Source organism: Anolis carolinensis, chromosome 5 (assembly GCF_035594765.1).
Source record: "Anolis carolinensis isolate JA03-04 chromosome 5, rAnoCar3.1.pri, whole genome shotgun sequence".
Lineage (NCBI taxonomy): Eukaryota > Metazoa > Chordata > Lepidosauria > Squamata > Dactyloidae > Anolis > Anolis carolinensis.
The window spans coordinates 1683182-1702569 of record NC_085845.1 but is presented as its reverse complement, the minus strand read 5'-3'; the positions used below and the strand labels follow the sequence as shown (position 1 = coordinate 1702569).

At 45.5% G+C, this 19388-nt stretch overlaps 1 protein-coding gene across 8 annotated transcripts in view; it reads right to left on the bottom strand.

The window, feature by feature from the left end:
- dysf (dysferlin) overlaps positions 1-19388 on the bottom strand; it is a 312999-nt gene that overhangs the window by 102646 nt on the left and 190965 nt on the right. For all 8 annotated transcript variants that reach the window (XM_062983273.1, XM_062983274.1, XM_062983275.1 and 5 more), the window contains 4 exons: positions 14943-15124; positions 12430-12570; positions 9924-9953; positions 8821-8844 (listed from right to left, as the gene is read on the bottom strand). In XM_062983273.1, coding sequence (XP_062839343.1) covers positions 8821-8844; positions 9924-9953; positions 12430-12570; positions 14943-15124 — 377 coding nt within the window. The remainder of the gene's footprint in view (positions 1-8820; positions 8845-9923; positions 9954-12429; positions 12571-14942; positions 15125-19388) is intronic.

Genomic DNA, 19388 nt, shown 5'->3' with positions numbered 1-19388 from the left:
CAGACTACACAGAGAAGCCATTGAAATCCACAAGCATGTGGACAACTTCAACAGAAAGGAAGAAACCATGAAAATGAACAAAATCTGGCTACCAGTATTACAAAACTCCAAAATCAAAACAGTAGATGGGAACCAACACAATGAGGACTTGACTGAACAAAGGATGCCCCCAGGCAAGGGACAAAACCTTTCCAGTGCCAATTAGGGTGATTAACTGAAACATTAATGCTGGCTCCCAGTGACAAAGAACTCTTGCCACACCTTGGACTCTACACAGATATATATTCTTTCCTTTCCTGACTTAGTTTATCCATACCTCACAACCTCTGAGGATGCCTGCCATAGATGTGGGCGAAACGTCAGGAGAGAATGCTTCTGGAACATGGCCACACAGCCCGAAAGACATACAACAACCCCATTCCAGGTCTGTCAATCAGTTCTTTGAGTGGTCAGCCAGTTGCCCTTGGGAAGCCCCAAAACGTGGGATGAATGCCATTGTATCGTCCCAGGCTGGACCAAATTTGATTCTGGGTGTGAGAGATACCCTTTTATATATATATAGCCACAGCTCCCACTGCATCCTGTGGCAAGGAGTTCCAGCGTTTAACCATGCACTAGAAGAAGGCATGCGTCCTTTCATTTCTCCCAAGTTTCCTGCAATTTAGGGTCGATCTAAATTAAGAGTGGAACACCATCAGGATTGCATCTACACTGCAGAATTAATATAGTTTGAAACTACCATGGCTCAATGTGATGGAACCCTGAGAGCTGTAGTTTGGTGAGACACTCATGCTCTTTGGGAGAGAAGCCTAAAGACCTTGTAGAACTACAACTCTCAGATCCATTCCAAGATACAAAAAACAACCAGCATTCACAACCAAACAGATTGGGGAGTTCCCAGAACTCTTTGGCAGAGAAAGCTAAAGGCCTTGCAGAACTACAACTCTCAGGGTTCCGGAGCATTGAGCCCTTGCAGCTAAAGTGGAATTAAACTGAATCAATTCCAGGGTGTAGGTGCAATCCTGGCAGCATTGCACCTCCAATGCAATATGCAGCCCTCTGCCCAAAGTTGGTTTGAACTTCCCCAAGTTTTTTCATGAGGGAAATTTCATCATATTCCATTAGTTTTCCCCAGGTTGTTTTAGGGCCAGAAATGGTCTTTTTTCCAGTGGTGACCCAGAAAACTTGGAGAGCCAATGGACACTTTCCCCAACTGCTGCAAAGCAAAGCAGAAGTCCTTTTCCTCCAAAGATGATCCTAGGATGGAGTCAGCCAGGCTGTGGCACAGCTGGTTAGTAGCCAGCTGCAATAAATTACGACTGACCAAGAGGTCATGAGATCGAAACCCAGGTCTGGTTAAGGCCCTGACCATTAATAGCCTAGCTTGCTGTTGACCTAAGCAACCCGAACAACAGTTGCATCTGTCAAGTATGAAATTTAGGTACCGCTTTAAGCAGGGAGACTAATTTAGCTAATTTTCAACACCATAAAATTTCAGAGCCGAAGGAGAAAGCAAGCAAGAAAGACAGGAGAGGGAACCTCTCAACGGAGGGCAGTTGGAAGCAATTTGGAAGACCCTGGCTCTTTCCAAGCGAGCGCATTACTGCATTAAATTAAGGAGGTTTATGTATTTCAAACATCAGTCCGGGTCGTATTTATTTATAGATCCCTCTCTGTGTATATTTAATCCGGCTACGGAGAGGGTTGCCCGAGGCTCTCCAAGTCGGGCTGGATTTTCCTGCCAGGAGCTGCCAAACCCAGGCAGCCTCCTTGGGAAGGGCTGCGCTGCCAACCCCATTCGGGAGCGGGATACAAACCTCAGATGGATTTGGGACCCATTGGGGACCAGGATCAACCCCAAGCATGTTGTGGGGGGGCTTGGGAGCAAACCAGAGGGTGACGGCCTCTCCGCAAAGGCCCCAGCGCCCTCTCCGAGCCCTTGCAAACCCCTCCGCTGCTCATTTGCTCAGGATTTGCAACAGTGAATGAATCAACCCAATGCAGTTTGACCCCACTTGAACTGCCGTAGCTTCATACTGCAGACTCCTGGGAGCTGTAGTATCACAAGGTCTTGAGCCTTTTCTGCAGAGAAGACTGGTGCCCAACTACAACTCCCAAAACTCCATAACACTACGCCAGGGCAGTTAGCGTGGCATTAAACTGCATTAATTAGCAGCTAAGCTTACTTTTCTGCACAAAAGATAAAGCTTGTACCAAAGAGATTAGTCTTTAAAGTGACACCAGAGGAGGCACGGGCAAACATTGACCCTCCAAGTATTTTGGATTTCAGTTCCCACAATTCCTAACAACCTGTTGGTGACACAGTTAAAACCTTGCGTTGGCAGGACTGCTGACTGAAAGGTTAGCAGCTCGAATCCAGAGAGAGTGGGTGAGCTCCCTCTGTCAGCCCCAGTTCCCCATGCAGGGACATGAGAGAAGCCTCCCACAAGGATGGTAAAACATCAAACATCCGGGCAATGTCCCCAGGCAACGTTCTTGCAGACCGCCAATTCTCCCACATTAGAAGCGACTTGCAGTTTCTGAAGTCACTCCTGACACAGAAAAAAAAATCTTAGCCAAAAGGGAAGCTGCTGTGGCCATCTCTAATTCAATGCTATGCAGTGCTGGGATTTGTAGTTTCAGTCCTGCCAGGCATTGTCGCTTGTCACCATGGCTGCTGGCTATATAGTTCTGAAGATGGCATGGCCTTCAGTGGGTGCCTTTGCACAATTCAGCAGAAAGACCAAAAAGATCATCACCAGAGGCACCTGCCAAAGGCCATGTGGGTCCTGGACAAAGGGCAGCAAAGGTACGTCCCACCCACCCGCACCCCTTTCCGTTTCACACAGGGCATCAGCATCCTTTAGCAGAGGAAGCTCAAGACCTTACAAAACTACAACTCCCATTAATCCACAACATTGAACCAAGGCAGTTCTAAATGTGCAGCAACTGCAATGCGCACCTCTTTGGCTGCTGTGTATGACACTGGGCAGAAAATACTTCTTTTGGTTTCAGGGTTTTGCATTAGATTCAATGGAGCATGAGACGTGAGTAAATACACATGTGTGTGTGTGTAATAATGAACAATAACAATAACAATAATAATAAAAGCTTCCTGCCTCCCAACTGAATGGGTGGCAATTGGCCAGCTCCCACCAGGCGCATCCCTAGTCCAGCCCCCTTGCCCTGCTCCCATCCCTCTCCTCTACATAATGTAGGTCCAAGAGCATAAGCATACAAATGGGTCACCATTTGCAGGGCTGCTCCAATGCTGAAGTCCATGGAGAAGCCTCTTCCTGCAATATGAGGGAGTTGGACTACGAGGGTTGAATGAAAAGTAATGCCTCCACCTTCGTAACTCCTCCCCAGATGGCAGTCCTAGTCTGCGGCAGGTCCTGGCTTGTTCAGCAGACTCTCCTCTACAGTGAGTTCCATTTGGCGGGAAGCCTTAGCATTGGACGGTTGTGTTGTCAAAGTGCAAAGTGTGGAACCCTGCGCAGACAGAGAAGCCTTAGCATTGAACGGTTGTGTTGTTAAAGTGCGAAGTATGGAACCCTGCGCAGACGTCGGTCAATGTGACTTAAGCAACATGCAGTCACTGAATTCTTAACAGCAGAAGGTGTCGCCCCAAAGGAGACTCCAAAGGGCAAGTAAGTTTAAAGATGTTGAAGAGGGAACATCTGACTTGCATAACAAACAAAGAGTTTATTTATTTATTATTCATTTGCGACATTTAAATCCCGCCCTTCTCACCCCGAAGGGGACTCAGGGCGGTTTACAAGTATATATACATACAAGATATTATATTATACAACTATATTGCAATATTATTAGTAATATTGCATGTAATATAAATATACAATTATAATAGTGAATTATAATAATTATTACATTGTATTACATCATATTATTATTAATATTACATGTATATACGATATATTATAATATTAGTATAGTATAATATTATTATATATTATTATATCATTAAATAATATAATTGGACAATCTATATATATAAAAGAGTGATGGAATCCTGGCGACTGACAAAACAACAAAACTAAACACCGCACAACCTCAAAAATTGACAGCACAACCCCTCATCCATGCCTCTAGGTTGATACAACAAAAGGGAAAGAAAAATAAAGTCCTAATTACAGGGAGTGGAATAATTGTTTTTATCCAATTGCTGCCAGTTAGAAGGCTAAGCTCTGCCCACTTGGTCTCCTAGCAACCCACTCAGCCCAGGGGACAGGCAAAGTTAGGCCTCACTTAGGCCTCTTCCACACTGCCCATAAAATACGGACACCACCAGACAATGCCACAGCAACGCATGGCTGGGCACAGCTAGTATAATATAATATAATATTATTGGAGTTGGACGTCCTGTGACAGCAACCACCGAGTTACACAAGCAAAAGGCTGACTGATTGATTCAGGACGATCGTCGTATCCCTCAGAGAGAAATTTCAAGCATCATTGGCATTTCAAAAGAATGTGTGGGTCACAGTATTGTTTTGCTTGGCTATCCAAGAACTATAGAGGAGAGTCTACAGAACCAAGTCAGGACCTGCCGCATACCAGGACTGCCATCTATCTATTGAGAAATTACGAAGGTGGAGGCATTACTTTTCATTCAACCCTCGTAGATAGCCCTTGGGGTCCCTTCCAGCTCTGGGATCCTCTTGGCATCCCACACATGCCCAAGTTGCCATGGGAAAGCAGTCAGACCTTTTGATTGGATGCAGAACTTCTGCGCTTGGTGGTGGTATTGGATGCGCAAAGGTGAGCAGTGGATCCAGATGCAAATATAAGAGATGCATTAGTTAGGCATTAGACATGTTGGTTAGGATCTCGGTAAGGCTGGGAAGGGGGTTAGGAGGGCAAGAGGGCAGAAGGGTTAAGGGAAGGTGGGGAGACAACCACCAGTGGGGCATGAGCAATGGCCAAAAAGCAATGATCTGTGGGATCAGACCAAAAGGTCTAACACTCAGCTCCCAATAGAAGCTGGTGCCAAAGTCCTCCAGTGGCTTACAACAACATCTATTTATCTATCTATATCAGGCATGGACAAACTTCGGCCTTCCAAGAGTTTTGGACTTCAACTCCCATCATTCCTAACAGCCTCAGGCCCCTTCCTTTTCCCTCTCAGCCGCTTAAGCGGCTGAGAGGGAAAAGGAAAGGGCCTGAGGCTGTTAGGAATGGTGGGAGTTGAAGTCCAAAACACCTGGAAGGCCGAAGTTTGTCCATGCCTGATCTATATTCTGGTCTTCCCTCCTTCGGAGACCACGATCTCATTCTTTGCATGCATACATGCCCGGCGAAGAGTGACCCACGTGGCCTCATCCTCCCGCAAAGCCATGCTGCGAAACCCTTTGGCCCGTTTGCTCATCCCCGTTATGTGGCCGCCAAGCGGAAAGAGCGGGTGACCAAAAGATGAAGATACCCATTGGAGGAGCCCTTCGTAATAGAAGGCAGGCACGCACAGCTGCGGAGGGCGAGAGAGAGCAAGAGACAACGTTACACGCCCGTCGACACATGCAGCGCAGTGTTGTAGCTCAGAAAGCGGCTGAGGATTTTTCTGATTTCTCTGATATGTCAATAAATGAGGGATTTGATGGGTTTCAAGGTGAAGAATTTGTCAGTGTTAGGAGAGAATTGCAGCCTGATGAGGCCGATGTTTTGGATTCCACAAGGGAAAGGGAAAATCCCAGGTCCCTTGGGAAACGGCCTTTGGCTGATGGGGAGTTTTCACCAGAAGCTAGATTAGGTCTGAGAACAGAGGGAGTGAAAAATAGACTAATTAGATGCTCTGAGAGTCTCCGTGGGAAGATGCTGAAGCCCAGGTGCATTCAACCTGATGTCATGGCTACTTGGTCGGGCTTAAATTAAGGAGTGCTGGTTTCATGCCTTTCAGTGGAGACAACATTGCCATAGGGATGGCTCTCCTATCTCTGCTCTCAAGTTTGTGATTCAAGTATTCTTAAGTTATCTGGTTCATGCCTTTCTTTCCTGGAAGGGTTTACCTTGGAAAAGTTAAAGGCTCGGGCTGTGGCGCAGGCTGGAGAGCAGCTGCAATGAATCACTGCAATGAATCACTCTGACCAGGAGGTCACGAGTTCGAGGCACGCTCGGAGCCATGTTTGTCTTGTCTTTGTTCTATGTTAAAAGGCATTGAATGTTTGCCTATATGTGTGATGTGATCCGCCCTGAGTCCCCTTCGGGGTGAGAAAGAAGGGCGGGATATAAATGATATAAATAAATAAATAAATAAATAAAAGTTCTTGCTGGATTTATATTTGAAGTACTGCTGTGGATTTTGGTTCTCTTGATTTTATGTACTTTTATGTACCTATTCTGCTGAACCCTTTTGGAATAGCCCCTTTTCCCTGCTTTATTCAATAATTATTTTTAGACAGAACTACTGGACTCCAGGGTGGCGCTGGGTGAAAAGGTGTTATTAGTGCTAGAGTGCAACACGTAGAAAAACAGGGTCCTCTCCCATTATCATCCGACACAGAACTCTTCACCAAGGCATGCAAAAAACCCCTCCTGCCCTCACTCTTATTAACAGCAAGGCCTGAGATCCTGCATACAGATAGCTGCACTTCGAGGCATCCTGATCCTTGAAAGCAGCGCAATGAGGATTTGGAGAGTCTGACCCAACTTAGACAGGAAGCAAGGGACTTGCTTAGTTCATGTATAAGAAGAAAAGAGGCCAAACAAAGACCTTGGGAACTGTACAGCACTTCAGGTCTTGTTGAGCTACAAAGGCCATGGAGAGAGTGTTGGGATCTGTAATCCAACAGCATCTGGAAGCTCATCGTTTGTCAATATCCATAACAGGCAGCTCATGGTTTGTCCATAAAAGACGCATCTGCACTGTAGAATAAGTGCAGTTTAACTACCATGACTCAATGCAATGGGATTGTGGGAGCTCTAGCATTGCAAGGCCTTTAGCCTTCTCTGCTGGAGAGAGTTGTTCCTCCCCAAATTACAACTCCCAGGATTTCATAGCACGGAGCCATGGGCAGTTCAAACGTGTAGATGAAGCCCAAGTCAAGCTTTGCTGATGCCGCTGCTGTGGTTTGTGTTGGGGAGCTAACACTCACGCATGTGCCCTAAATGGCTTTTCTGTCTGTCCTGTCTTTGCTCTCTTCTTTCATGTCAGTTTATGATACCACCAATTTACATTTGCATGGATCTTCATGTATCTTCTAGGAAGGTAGTAGTGCTGCAAGTCACAGAGGCAATGCCTTTGAAGTTAAGAAGTTATAAAAGAAGGGTCTCCTCCTTTGTTCCCCAGTTTAGTCTAGTTTCAGTCCAGTCCAGTCCCAGTTGTTGGTTATGTAGTACCATTGTTTATCTTCCTGCATGTGCATGGAGCATGACTTTCTTGGGCCTATGTGGAAGCTCAGGAATCCACCTTTTATTCTCTATTCTTTTGGATTACATCTTTGATATTGCTGGGGCTCAGCAAGAGGCTGGGGATTTCTTAGAGGACGAAGGGGATGATGGGTTTCCAACGGAGGAGTTATGCGCGATCGGGGTGAATTGCAGGCTTTAGATCAGTGCAGGCAGTTGAAGATGAGACAGAGGGTGTTTTGGATTCCAATGTTCGCTCCTTAGCAACAGGGAAAAAGTTCATTTCTCTTGGGAATCAGCCTTCAGCTGATGGGGAGTTTTCCCGTGATATCAGCTTAGATCTCCGGACAGAGGGAGTGAAGGATAGATTAATTAGGCGTTCAGAGAGACTCTGTGAGAAATCCTTGAAACCCTGGTGTGTGAGGCGTGATCTCATGGCTTCTTAGTCGGGCTTGGGCTTAAATTAAGTGATGTTTACATGGTGTCTCTCAGAGTAGACGACATTGCCAAAAGGTTCAGGTTCCTGTCTGAGTTCTCAAGTTCATGATTCAAGTTTCCTGTGTTTGCCTATGTTCCTGAAAGAGTTTTGCCTTGGGAAAAGTCTGCTTTCATGCTTATGGATTTATGTCTGTGATCTTGACCTCCTTGACTTCATGTACCTTGCCATTGTTGGACTACTGCTCTATTGTATATGGACTACTGCTATGTTATAGCTCCTTTTCTACTGCTCTTTTGGGAAATGCCCTTTTCCCCTTTGTACCTACTTTTCTTTAAAAACTGTTGTAGTTAGTACTACTGGACTCTGGTGTGGTGCTGGGTGAAAGGGTTTCTCAAGGCTAGAATGCAACAGATATACTGCAACCAAGTTACCCATACCTGTGTGGTCCTTTTGCACAAGCTTTCGTGAGTAAACTGTTTTTTTTTTTATTATGTCAACCATTTGATGTAGCGTTTTTGATATGGCATAATGAATTCATTTTACCTATGTGATGCTTGATAAAGGTGATGCTGTGATCAGCTGCTTTGATAAGCTTAACTCAGCCTGTTCCTTTTAAAAGCAAACTCTCCTGACTCTATACCTCATCTCATTCCGTTGTGTTTTGACTCTACCAAAGTTATGCTAACAAAAGGTTAAACTTTTTCAAACAAATTTGTTTTTGCCTCGATCCTAACAGCCTGAGATCTTTCACATTGTAACGTAAATGTCCAATATTTTATGCATTGATTCTGGAGACCTGGGTTCAAATCCTCGCTCAGCCATTGAAACCCACTGTTAAGCTTTGGGCAAGACACACTCTCTCAGCTTCAAGGAAACCCCACGATTAGGTTGCTACAAATTGGAAACGACTTGAAGGCGTGCAACAACAACAACAACAACAACAACATGCCTAAGGGAAACCCTTCTGAGATGATGCCACCAAAGAGAGAGATAAATAAACCATCAAAGCCATTTCTCACCTCATCCAAAACAGAGACCTCCATCTGTGGGGTTTTCCAGTTTTCAGGCAAAAGAGGAGGAATGGGAAAGAAAAGAGAAAGAAAAAGTGGGGGGAAACAATGAGAAAAAATGCTTCATTTGTAAATAATTAAAATATCAACCCTCTTGGATTTCATTTTGCACTTGGTTCCAAGGGCTTGAAAGGGTCTGAATTGGGAGTTATAGCACAGCCTTATATTGGGAGTTATAGCACAGCACAGTTATAGCACTTAGAGAGCACTGGATTTGGGACTTAGGATTTGCAATGAACTCCCTTGGGCTGGCCATTTATTGTTGGAAATAGCAACCTTCTTCAAGCCTCCTATACAACAACAACAACAACAACAACAACAACAATAACAATAATATGGAGAATACCTGGCGGTGAAGGGTTTATTTGTTTGTTTGTTCTTGGTGACATGCTTTGTGGAAAACCTGCACGGTATTGAGAGACACCAAAACCCAGCCTTTTCTGCACAGAAAACAGGGTTCTTCTTACTTTGGGGTGACACCCAAAAAAGCATGTGGTCCCTTCACCAAGATCACGATCTCTTTCATGTTCTGCGACAAAATACCAAAACTTTGGGGCTTCTGAGCCAAGTAGCTGTGGCGCAGCTGGCTAGTAACCAGCTGCTATAAATCACTGACCGAGAGGCCATGAGTTCGAAGCCCGGGTCGGGTTAAGCCTCCGACCATTAATAGCCCCAGCTTGCTGTTGACCTATGCAGCCCCGAAAGACAGTTGCACCTGTCAATTAGGGAAATTTGGGGACGCTTTATGCGGGGAGGCTAATTTACAACACCATAAAACTGCCAGCAAAACACGAGGAAAGGAATGAGGAAGTACAGCCACTTCTGGACAGTGAAGCAACAGCTCCCCCTGTGGCCGGAATTGTGAAACTGGAAAAATGTTTTAAAAATGCCTCTGAGTCTGTCTAATGTATGTTGTTTGTCTGTTGCCATTGAATGTTTGCCATATATGTGTTCATTGTAATCCGCCCTGAGTCCCCTTCGGGGTGAGAAAGAAGGGCGGAATATAAATACTGTAAATAAACAAAATAAATAAATAAGTAAAGAGTCCTTACCTCAAAGCCAGGGATGTGGTGGACGGCCGGCTGCAAGAAAGAGAAAATAGAATAAGCCTGAATGGCAGGCAGGAAGGGTGGACTAGATGGCCTCTAGCAGTCCCTGCAAACTTGGGCCCTCCTTCCAAGTGTTTTGGACTCCAACTCCCAGCATTCCTAACAGCCTCAGGCCCCTTCCTTTTCCCCCTCGGCCGCTTAAGCGGCCGAGGGGGAAAAGGAAGGGGCCTGAGGCTGTTAGGAATGCTGGGAGTTGGAGTCCAAAACATCTGGAAGGAGGGCCCAAGTTTGCCCATAACCACTTTAAAGGCTGAAGTCATAATCCTGTACTATCGATATTTGCAACTGTGTGAGTTCTGGGAAGTGTTGCATTTTCAGGAAGGGCCTTCCCCTCGTTGCACGCCAATTCCATGGCTAGTCCGCTTTGGGTTTTAGTCAGAACTTCCAAGTTGTGGAATTGGCTTTAGAAACAAGGTGCGGGGCCTTGGAGAGGCTTTGTAATGTTGCTGCTGCAAAATCCCCAACCACTTGCAAATCTGTCCCTAGACCTAGGAGTCAATATCTGTGCCATGCGTTGCTTTGAGACTCTGGGTGCGTCTACACTGTGGAATGAGTGCAGTTTGAAGCCCTGGGTGAAGGCTACAGAATCCTGGGAGTTGTAGTATTGCGGGGTCTTTGGGCACCTCTGCCAGAAAGTGCAAACTACAGCTCAAAGGATCCCGTTGCGTTCGGCTACAATCCTTCCAGAGTGCAAATGCAACTTGAAACACACAGGGTGAAAAGAACATGTAAACAAAAAATAAAGCCTGTGTTCCAAAACTGTTGCTGCATAAACAAGAACATTCAATGAGGTGCGACTGGCAGTGACCCAGAGGATCCATTTCTGGGCTCGGTCGCAAGGATTTGGGCCGAAAGCAGGAGAAAAGGACTTTGCACAGGCTCAGTGGGCGAGGAGGGACCCCCAGAGGTCATCCAGACCAGCCCCCTTCTGCCATGCAGAAAGACACAGGAAAAACCCTCCTCACAGATGACCATCCAGCCTCTGCTTAGAAACCTCCAGAGAAGGCGGGAGACTCCACCACACTCCCAGAGAATAAAGAGTACGCTGGAACTGGGAGAGATCCCCAAGCAGAAGTGGGCTGGACTGGAAGGCTCTTGTGGCTCCCTTCCAACTATATTATTATTAGTATTTTATTTTATGACACAGCAAAAAGATAGATATGCTGGATTTCATATCACAAAATCACAAGTCGAACACTTCCCAAGTGTCTAGGACTGTGTGATGTATTATTATTATTATTATTATTATTATTATTATTATTATTATTATTATTATTATTGTATGACACAGCAAACAAGATAGACATGCTGGATGTCGTTTCACAAAATCACAAGTCGAACACTTCCCAAGTGTCTAGGACTGTGTGATGTATTATTATTATTATTATTATTATTATTATTATTATTATTATTATTATTATTATTGTATGACACAGCAAACAAGATAGACATGCTGGATGTCGTTTCACAAAACCACAAGTCGAACACTTCCCAAGTGTCTAGGACTGTGTGATGTATTATTATTATTGTTATTATTATTATTATTATTATTATTATTATTATTATTATTATTATTTTATTAAGACACAGCAAACAAGATAGATATGCTGGATTTCGTTTCACAAAATCCCAAGTCGAACACTTCCCAAGTGTCTAGGACTGTGTGATGTATTATTATTATTATTATTATTATTATTATTATTATTATTATTATTATTTTATTATGACACAGCAAACAAGATAGATATGCTGGATTTCATATCACAAAATCACAAGTCGAACACTTCCCAAGTGTCTAGGACTGTGTGATGTATTTTCGGATGATACGCGCAGATCCCAGCAGGGTGGCCTTTTGCAGTTGGCAGATCGTGATTTTGTCAATGTCTATTGTTTCCAAATGCCGGCTGAGATCTTTTGGCACGGCACCCAGTGTGCCCATCACCACCGGGACCACCTGCACTGGTTTCTGCCAGAGTCTTTGAGGTTCAATCTTGAGGTCCTGAGAGCGGCTGAGTTTTTCCTGTTGTTTTTCGTCAATGCGACTGTCACCTGGGATGGCGACATCAATGATCCAAACCTTTTTCTTTTCCACAACTGTGATGTCTGGTGTGTTGTGTTCCAGAACTTTGTCAGTCTGGATTCGGAAGTCCCACAGTATCTTTGCGTGCTCATTTTCCAAGACTTTTGCAGGTTTGTGATCCCACCAGTTCTTTGCTGCTGGGAGGTGGTACTCGAGGCATAAGTTCCAATGAATCATTTGGGCCACATAATTGTGCCTCTGTTTGTAGTCTCTCTGTGCAATTTTCTTCTTCTTCTTCTTATTATTATTATTATTAAATAAGCTTCTTCTTACTGGATTGCCTGGACAGAGTGTGGTTTGTAGTGAAAAGGGGGTTTCAGGGCTTTCGCGCAAGGGACCTGGCATCCCCCCCCCCCATGGCCCACCTACCTTTTCCCTCTGGATGAGCTCGAAGGCGGCAAGCAGCTCCCCGGCCGCCTGGCTGCCCCTCCGCACAGGGAACCAGGCCAGTCTGGGCTTTGGGTCCATACTGGGTTTGCAAAGGCAGCGGCCCAGGAATTCGTCGGCTCCCTGTTCAAAAGACAGGCATCCCATGAGCCTTTCGGCCTTCCCAGATGACCAGATCTGCAACAAGCTCTCCATTGGTCCATCTACACCAGGCATGGGGCAGGGCTGAACCTCTCCCCTAGTCCAAGATGCAGGGCTGGGAGGGGGAGGGGGAGGTGGGCGGGGCCACAAATGGGCAGCCAGGACTCGGATGGGCGGAGTTACGAGCTCTGAGTCAGGGCTGAGCTTCTATCTCAGTCCTGCGACACCTGCCAGGTCACAGGGGGTGGGGCTAGAGGAGGGGGCGGGGCCTCTTCCCAAGTGCCTGACGGGGCTGAACCTCTATACCCCGCCCCCATGTTCTAACAAGTGCCACAGGGGAGGTAAACAGAGTCTCAGCCCTGTCTCGGACTCTTGGGAAGAGGCCCCGCCCCCACCCCTAGCCCCGCCCTTTAGCCCTAAAAGGCCTCTCAGGAGAGGCATAGAGGCTCAGCCCTGTCTCAGGCTCTTGGGAGGAGCCCCGCCCCCTTCCCTAGCTCCACCCTCTGTGTCCCAACAAGCACCTCAGGAGAGGTATAGAGGCTCAGCCCTGTCTCAGGCTCTTGGGAAGAAGCCACGCCCACTCCTCTAGCTCCGCCCCCTGTGTCCTAACAGGTGCCTCATGTGCTCAACCCTGTCTCCGGCACTTGGGAAGAGGCCCCGCCCCTCCCCTGACCCCACCCCTAATAGGTGCCGTCACCGCCCCCCTGGATTGCTGCAGCGCCCACCAGGGGGCAGTAGCGCCCACTTTGGGAATCACTGGGCTAGACAATCCTCTAGATCAGTGCAGTCCAACCCACGGCCCATGGGCCACATGCAGCCCACCAATTCATTTTTGTTGGCCCTTGCCCTTTTTACTGGGAAAATATTTTAAATATTGTAATTAAGTATTAATTATGTAATTCATTTTCTTTCTGGAATGCCTCTGGCTCACACATTCCTATACTATAGTTTGATTGGCCCACGGTTACTAAAGATTGGACCACACTGCCCTAGATAATTTGGCCCCAACTATGACATAAAATCTCAGCCTGGCACTAGACTACTGTTCTCTACCTGTTAGGGATTCCTCTCCTTCAGAAAAAGGAAGGGGAGCAGGAACGTGTTCATGAATCTGAGGGTGAGTTGGAATCTGAAGAGGAGATTTTGCAAGTACCCACATTTCAGGAGAGGCAAAAGGAAACAGAGCAGATATGTCATTCTGTTAGAATAGCTGCCAGAAATGCAACTGAGTAATTGGGAACTGCCCTAGCAGCTGTGAGGTGACTCAGGGCTATAAAGCAGAAGCAGGTGCAGCCAGCTCTTGCTGGTAACAAACTGACTCTAATGCCTAAGCCTTTGCTCCCCTTGTGCCTGCTTCGAGTCTGCATCTGGGAAACTGCTCCTAAGGATGTATTGGTGTTTCTTTGTCTGAAGTAAGAGACTAAGAACTATGCTTGCCCTAAGGCTTCCTTGCTTCATTTTGCATTATTCCACTGAATGTGCTGTACTTTAGGTTTTGATGAAGTAAAGCAGTTTTCATTTACTTGCCACAGTGTCTTAAGACTGTTCTTGAAAGACAAAACAGGACACTACCTAAAGATATTATGCTCCATGTTACATGGCCCTCCATCACTAATTTTGCCGTCCGACTTACGTACTTTATCCATCAGCCCTATCCTCACAATTGATTTGCATCAGTCCGCACACCCATGCCCAGAAACTGATTGTTATTTCAGGTTCATTGGTTGTTGGCTCAATGGTTCCCTTATACTCTGTTATAACATTTTTGTTTTATTCTGTTTTATGATATTGTTTTATGTATTTCAGTATGTTATTTTATCTATGTTGATTGGGCTCATCCTCATGTAAGCCACCCCAAGTCCCTTCAGGGAGATGGAGGCAGGATACAAAAATAAAGTTGTTATTATTATTATTTAGGTTGTTGTTATTATTATCGTCATCATCCTGGGATTCATGGCTGCTTACAAAATTCAAAACAGATGCAGGATGAAATTATTATTGTTGTTTGTATAGTCAAAGGCTTTGATGGCCGGAATCACTGGGTTGCTGTGAGTCTTTTGGGCTGTATGGCTATGTTCCAGAAGCATTCTCTCCTGACGTTTCACCCACATCTGTGGCAGGCAACTTCTGAGAATGCCTGCCACAGATGTGGGCAAAACATCAGGAGAGAATGCTACTGGAACATAGCCATACAGCCCGAAAGACTCACAACAACACTTTACTGTATTGTCGTTATTACCACAATTATCATCATCATCATCATGGAAATGTTTCAAATTCTGTGTTATGGCAAGAAGGGTGATAGAGATACTGGGCTCCCCGCTCCGATTTGCACACTTGTTGAACACACTCACATAAGTGTCATGGTCAAAGATCTCGACCACGATGTCCGGAGGGGTGTTGGCAATATTCTGCGGGTTCCCGAAGATCTCGATCTCGTAGAAGATGAGCGTCTGGTCCCAGGTGGGGTTCAAGGTGCTCCTCGCCACCACCGTCTTCTGGCTCTGGTGCAGGAAGGAGACCACGGCGTATGGGTCTGTGCAGGAAGAGAGAGGCGCCATCATCATCATCATCAACAACAACAATAACAACAACAACAACAAGGAGGTATTGGGTTATGTCCGTAGAAAAAGGAAGAAAAAGGAAACAGTGGGGCCTCTGCAAGGAGAAGCTGGTGAAATGCTAATGGGGGTAGAAAGAGGAAAAGCAGAGCTGCCCAAGACCTTCTTTGCCTCAGTCTTCTCTCAAAAGGAGATTGGGGTTCAAACTGAGAAGGTAATACAGGAAATGTAACCCAAAATAGTTAAAGAAGTAGTCCAAAAATACCTGGCTCCTCTAAATGAATTCAAGTCTCCAGGGCAAGAGGAACTACATACAGGAAAAGGAAGATCAAAGGGGAAAAAGGAAGGAGGAGAAGGAGGAGGAGGAGGAGGAGTAAGAGAGGAGGAGGAGGAGGAAGCAGAGAGGAAGAGAGGAATAAAAGGAAGATCAATGGAAGAAATGGAAGAAGGGTGGAAAACAGGAAGAAAGGAGAAAGAAGAGGAAGCAGACAGGAAGAGAGAAGGAAAGTAAAAGGAAAAAGAGAGGAGGAGGAAGAGAGGAGGAGGAAAAAGTAAAGAGGACAGGATGAAAGAGAGGGGGGAGGAAGAGAGGAGATGGAAGAAATGAAAATAAGGAAGGAGGGAGGATGAGGAGGATGAAGACAGGAAGAGGAAGAAGAAGCAGAGAGGAGGAAAAGGAAGAAGGGGAGAAGAGGGAGAAAGAAGAGGAAGCAGAGAGGGAGAGAGGAGGAAAAATAAAAAGGAAGGAAAAGAAGGAGAGAGAAGGAAGAGAGGAGGAAATGGAAGAAAGGAAAATACGGAAAGAAGGAGGAGGAGGAGGAGGAGGAAGCAGAGAGGAGGAAAAGGAAAAAGAAAGAAAAAGGGAAGGAGGGGGAACAAGAGGAGGAAGATGAAGCTGAGGATAGTGAAGAAAAAGTAAGAAGAAAGGAAGAAGAGGGAGGAGGAAGAGAGGAGGAAGAGGAGGAAAAGGAAGGAGGAAGAAAGGGGAGAAAGAGAGGAGGAGGAAGCTGAGAGGAAGAACAGGAAGAAGAAAGGAAGAGGGGGAGGAAGCAGAGAGGAAGATGAATAGAAAGAAGAGGGACCAGCGGAGAAGTAGGAAGAGGAAGCAGAGAGAAAGAGAGGAGAAGGAAGGGGAGAGGGGGAAGAGGAGAAGTATAAAGGAAGAAGGGAGGAGATGAGAAGAAAGGAAGAAAAAGAGAGGAGGAAGGGGGGAGGGAGAACATAGCAGCAGCAGCAAGTGCCCCTCCTGCCCTCCATCGCCCCTTCTCTCTCTCTCCTTCCGTCCTTCCTTCCTTCCTTCCTTCCTTCCTTCCTTCCTTCCTTCCTTCCTTCCTTCCATCCATCCTTCCTTCTCTCTCTCCTTCCCGCTTTCATCGACCCCCTGTTCCCTGCTTGTTGTTCTTTCCACCCGGAGGAGGGGTGCCGCAAACAGGACCCCCCCCCCCCCAGGACCCTGGCAAGAAAGGGGCCTTTTGTCTGCGCAGCCAGGTTCTGATTTCCACCACCGACTGGTGCACGAGGGTCCCTCCATGCTTTGTGCAGCCAGGGGACGGTCACAATGCCACACTGTGTCCTGGGGTTGCCTTTGGCCCCAGCCACCCCCTCAAAGGCAATAATAATAATAATAATAATAATAATAATAAGTAAAGCAAAGTGAAGAACCTGCTTTGATTGAAGTCAAAAATCAGAAACTCCTCAAAACACAGCAGACAAAAATCAGTACAAGAAAACCGCACTACAAACTAGAGCTGACAGCTGGCACAACAAAACAGTGCATGGAAAGTTCCTTGACAAAATTGAAGGAAAAGCTGATAAGGAGAAGACCTGGCTCTGGCTCACGAATGGGACCCTGAAGAAGGAGACAGAAGGCCTGATCCTTGCAGCCCAGGAGCAAGACATCAGGACAAAGGCAATTAATAATAATAATAATAATAATAATAATAATAATAATAATAATAATAGAAGACCTGGCTCTGGCTCACGAATGGGACCCTGAAGAAGGAGACAGAAGGCCTGATCCTTGCAGCCCAGGAGCAAGACATCAGGACAAAGGCAATTAATAATAATAATAATAATAATAATAATAATAATAAAAGACCTGGCTCTGGCTCACGAATGGGACCCTGAAGAAGGAGACAGAAGGCCTGATCCTTGCAGCCCAGGAGCAAGACATCAGGACAAAGGAAATTAATAATAATAATAATAATAATAATAATAATAATAATAATAATAAAAGACCTGGCTCTGGCTCATGAATGGGACCCTGAAGAAGGAGACAGAAGGCCTGATCCTTGCAGCCCAGGAGCAAGACATCAGGACAAAGGCAATTAATAATAATAATAATAATAATAATAATAATAATAATAATAGAAGACCTGGCTCTGGCTCACGAATGGGACCCTGAAGAAGGAGACAGAAGGCCTGATCCTTGCAGCCCAGGAGCAAGACATCAGGACAAAGGCAATTAATAATAATAATAATAATAATAATAATAATAGAAGACCTGGCTCTGGCTCACGAATGGGACCCTGAAGAAGGAGACAGAAGGCCTGATCCTTGCAGCCCAGGAGCAAGACATCAGAACAAAGGCCATTAATAATAATAATAATAATAATAATAATAATAATAATAATAATAATAGAAGACCTGGCTCTGGCTCACGAATGGGACCCTGAAGAAGGAGACAGAAGGCCTGATCCTTGCAGCCCAGGAGCAAGCCATCAGGACAAAGGCCATTAATAATAATAATAATAATAATAATAATAATAGAAGACCTGGCTCTGGCTCACGAATGGGACCCTGAAGAAGGAGACAGAAGGCCTGATCCTTGCAGCCCAGGAGCAAGACATCAGAACAAAGGCCATTAATAATAATAATAATAATAATAATAATAATAATAATAATAATAATAGAAGACCTGGCTCTGGCTCACGAATGGGACCCTGAAGAAGGAGACAGAAGGCCTGATCCTTGCAGCCCAGGAGCAAGCCCATCAGGACAAAGGCCATTAATAATAATAATAATAATAATAATAATAATAATAGAAGACCTGGCTCTGGCTCACGAATGGGACCCTGAAGAAGGAGACAGAAGGCCTGATCCTTGCAGCCCAGGAGCAAGACATCAGAACAAAGGCCATTAATAATAATAATAATAATAATAATAATAATAATAATAATAATAGAAGACCTGGCTCTGGCTCACGAATGGGACCCTGAAGAAGGAGACAGAAGGCCTGATCCTTGCAGCCCAGGAGCAAGCCCATCAGGACAAAGGCCATTAATAATAATAATAATAATAATAATAATAATAATAGAAGACCTGGCTCTGGCTCACGAATGGGACCCTGAAGAAGGAGACAGAAGGCCTGATCCTTGCAGCCCAGGAGCAAGACATCAGAACAAAGGCCATTAATAATAATAATAATAATAATAATAATAATAATAATAATAATAGAAGACCTGGCTCTGGCTCACGAATGGGACCCTGAAGAAGGAGACAGAAGGCCTGATCCTTGCAGCCCAGGAGCAAGACATCAGGACAAAGGCAATTAATAATAATAATAATAATAATAATAATAATAATAATAATAATAATAGAAGACCTGGCTCTGGCTCACGAATGGGACCCTGAAGAAGGAGACAGAAGGCCTGATCCTTGCAGCCCAGGAGCAAGACATCAGGACAAAGGCAATTCAGGCCAAGATCGAAAAATCAGCTGATGACCCAAAATGCAAACTGTGCAAGGAAACCGACAAAACCATGGATCATATCCTCAGCTGCTGTGAGAAAATTGCACAGACAGACTACAAACAGAGGCACAACTATGTGGCCCAAATGATTCATTGGAACTTATGCCTCAAGTACCACCTCCCAGCAGCAAAGAACTGGTGGGATCACAAACCTGCAAAAGTCTTGGAAAATGAGCACGCAAAGATACTGTGGGACTTCCGAATCCAGACTGACAAAGTTCTGGAACACAACACACCAGACATCACAGTTGTGGAAAAGAAAAAGGTTTGGATCATTGATGTCGCCATCCCAGGGGACAGTCGCATTGACGAAAAACAACAGGAAAAACTCAGCCGCTCTCAGGACCTCAAGATTGAACCTCAAAGACTCTGGCAGAAACCAGTGCAGGTGGTCCCGGTGGTGATGGGCACACTGGGTGCCGTGCCAAAAGATCTCAGTCGGCATTTGGAAACAATAGACATTGACAAAATTACGATCTGCCAACTGC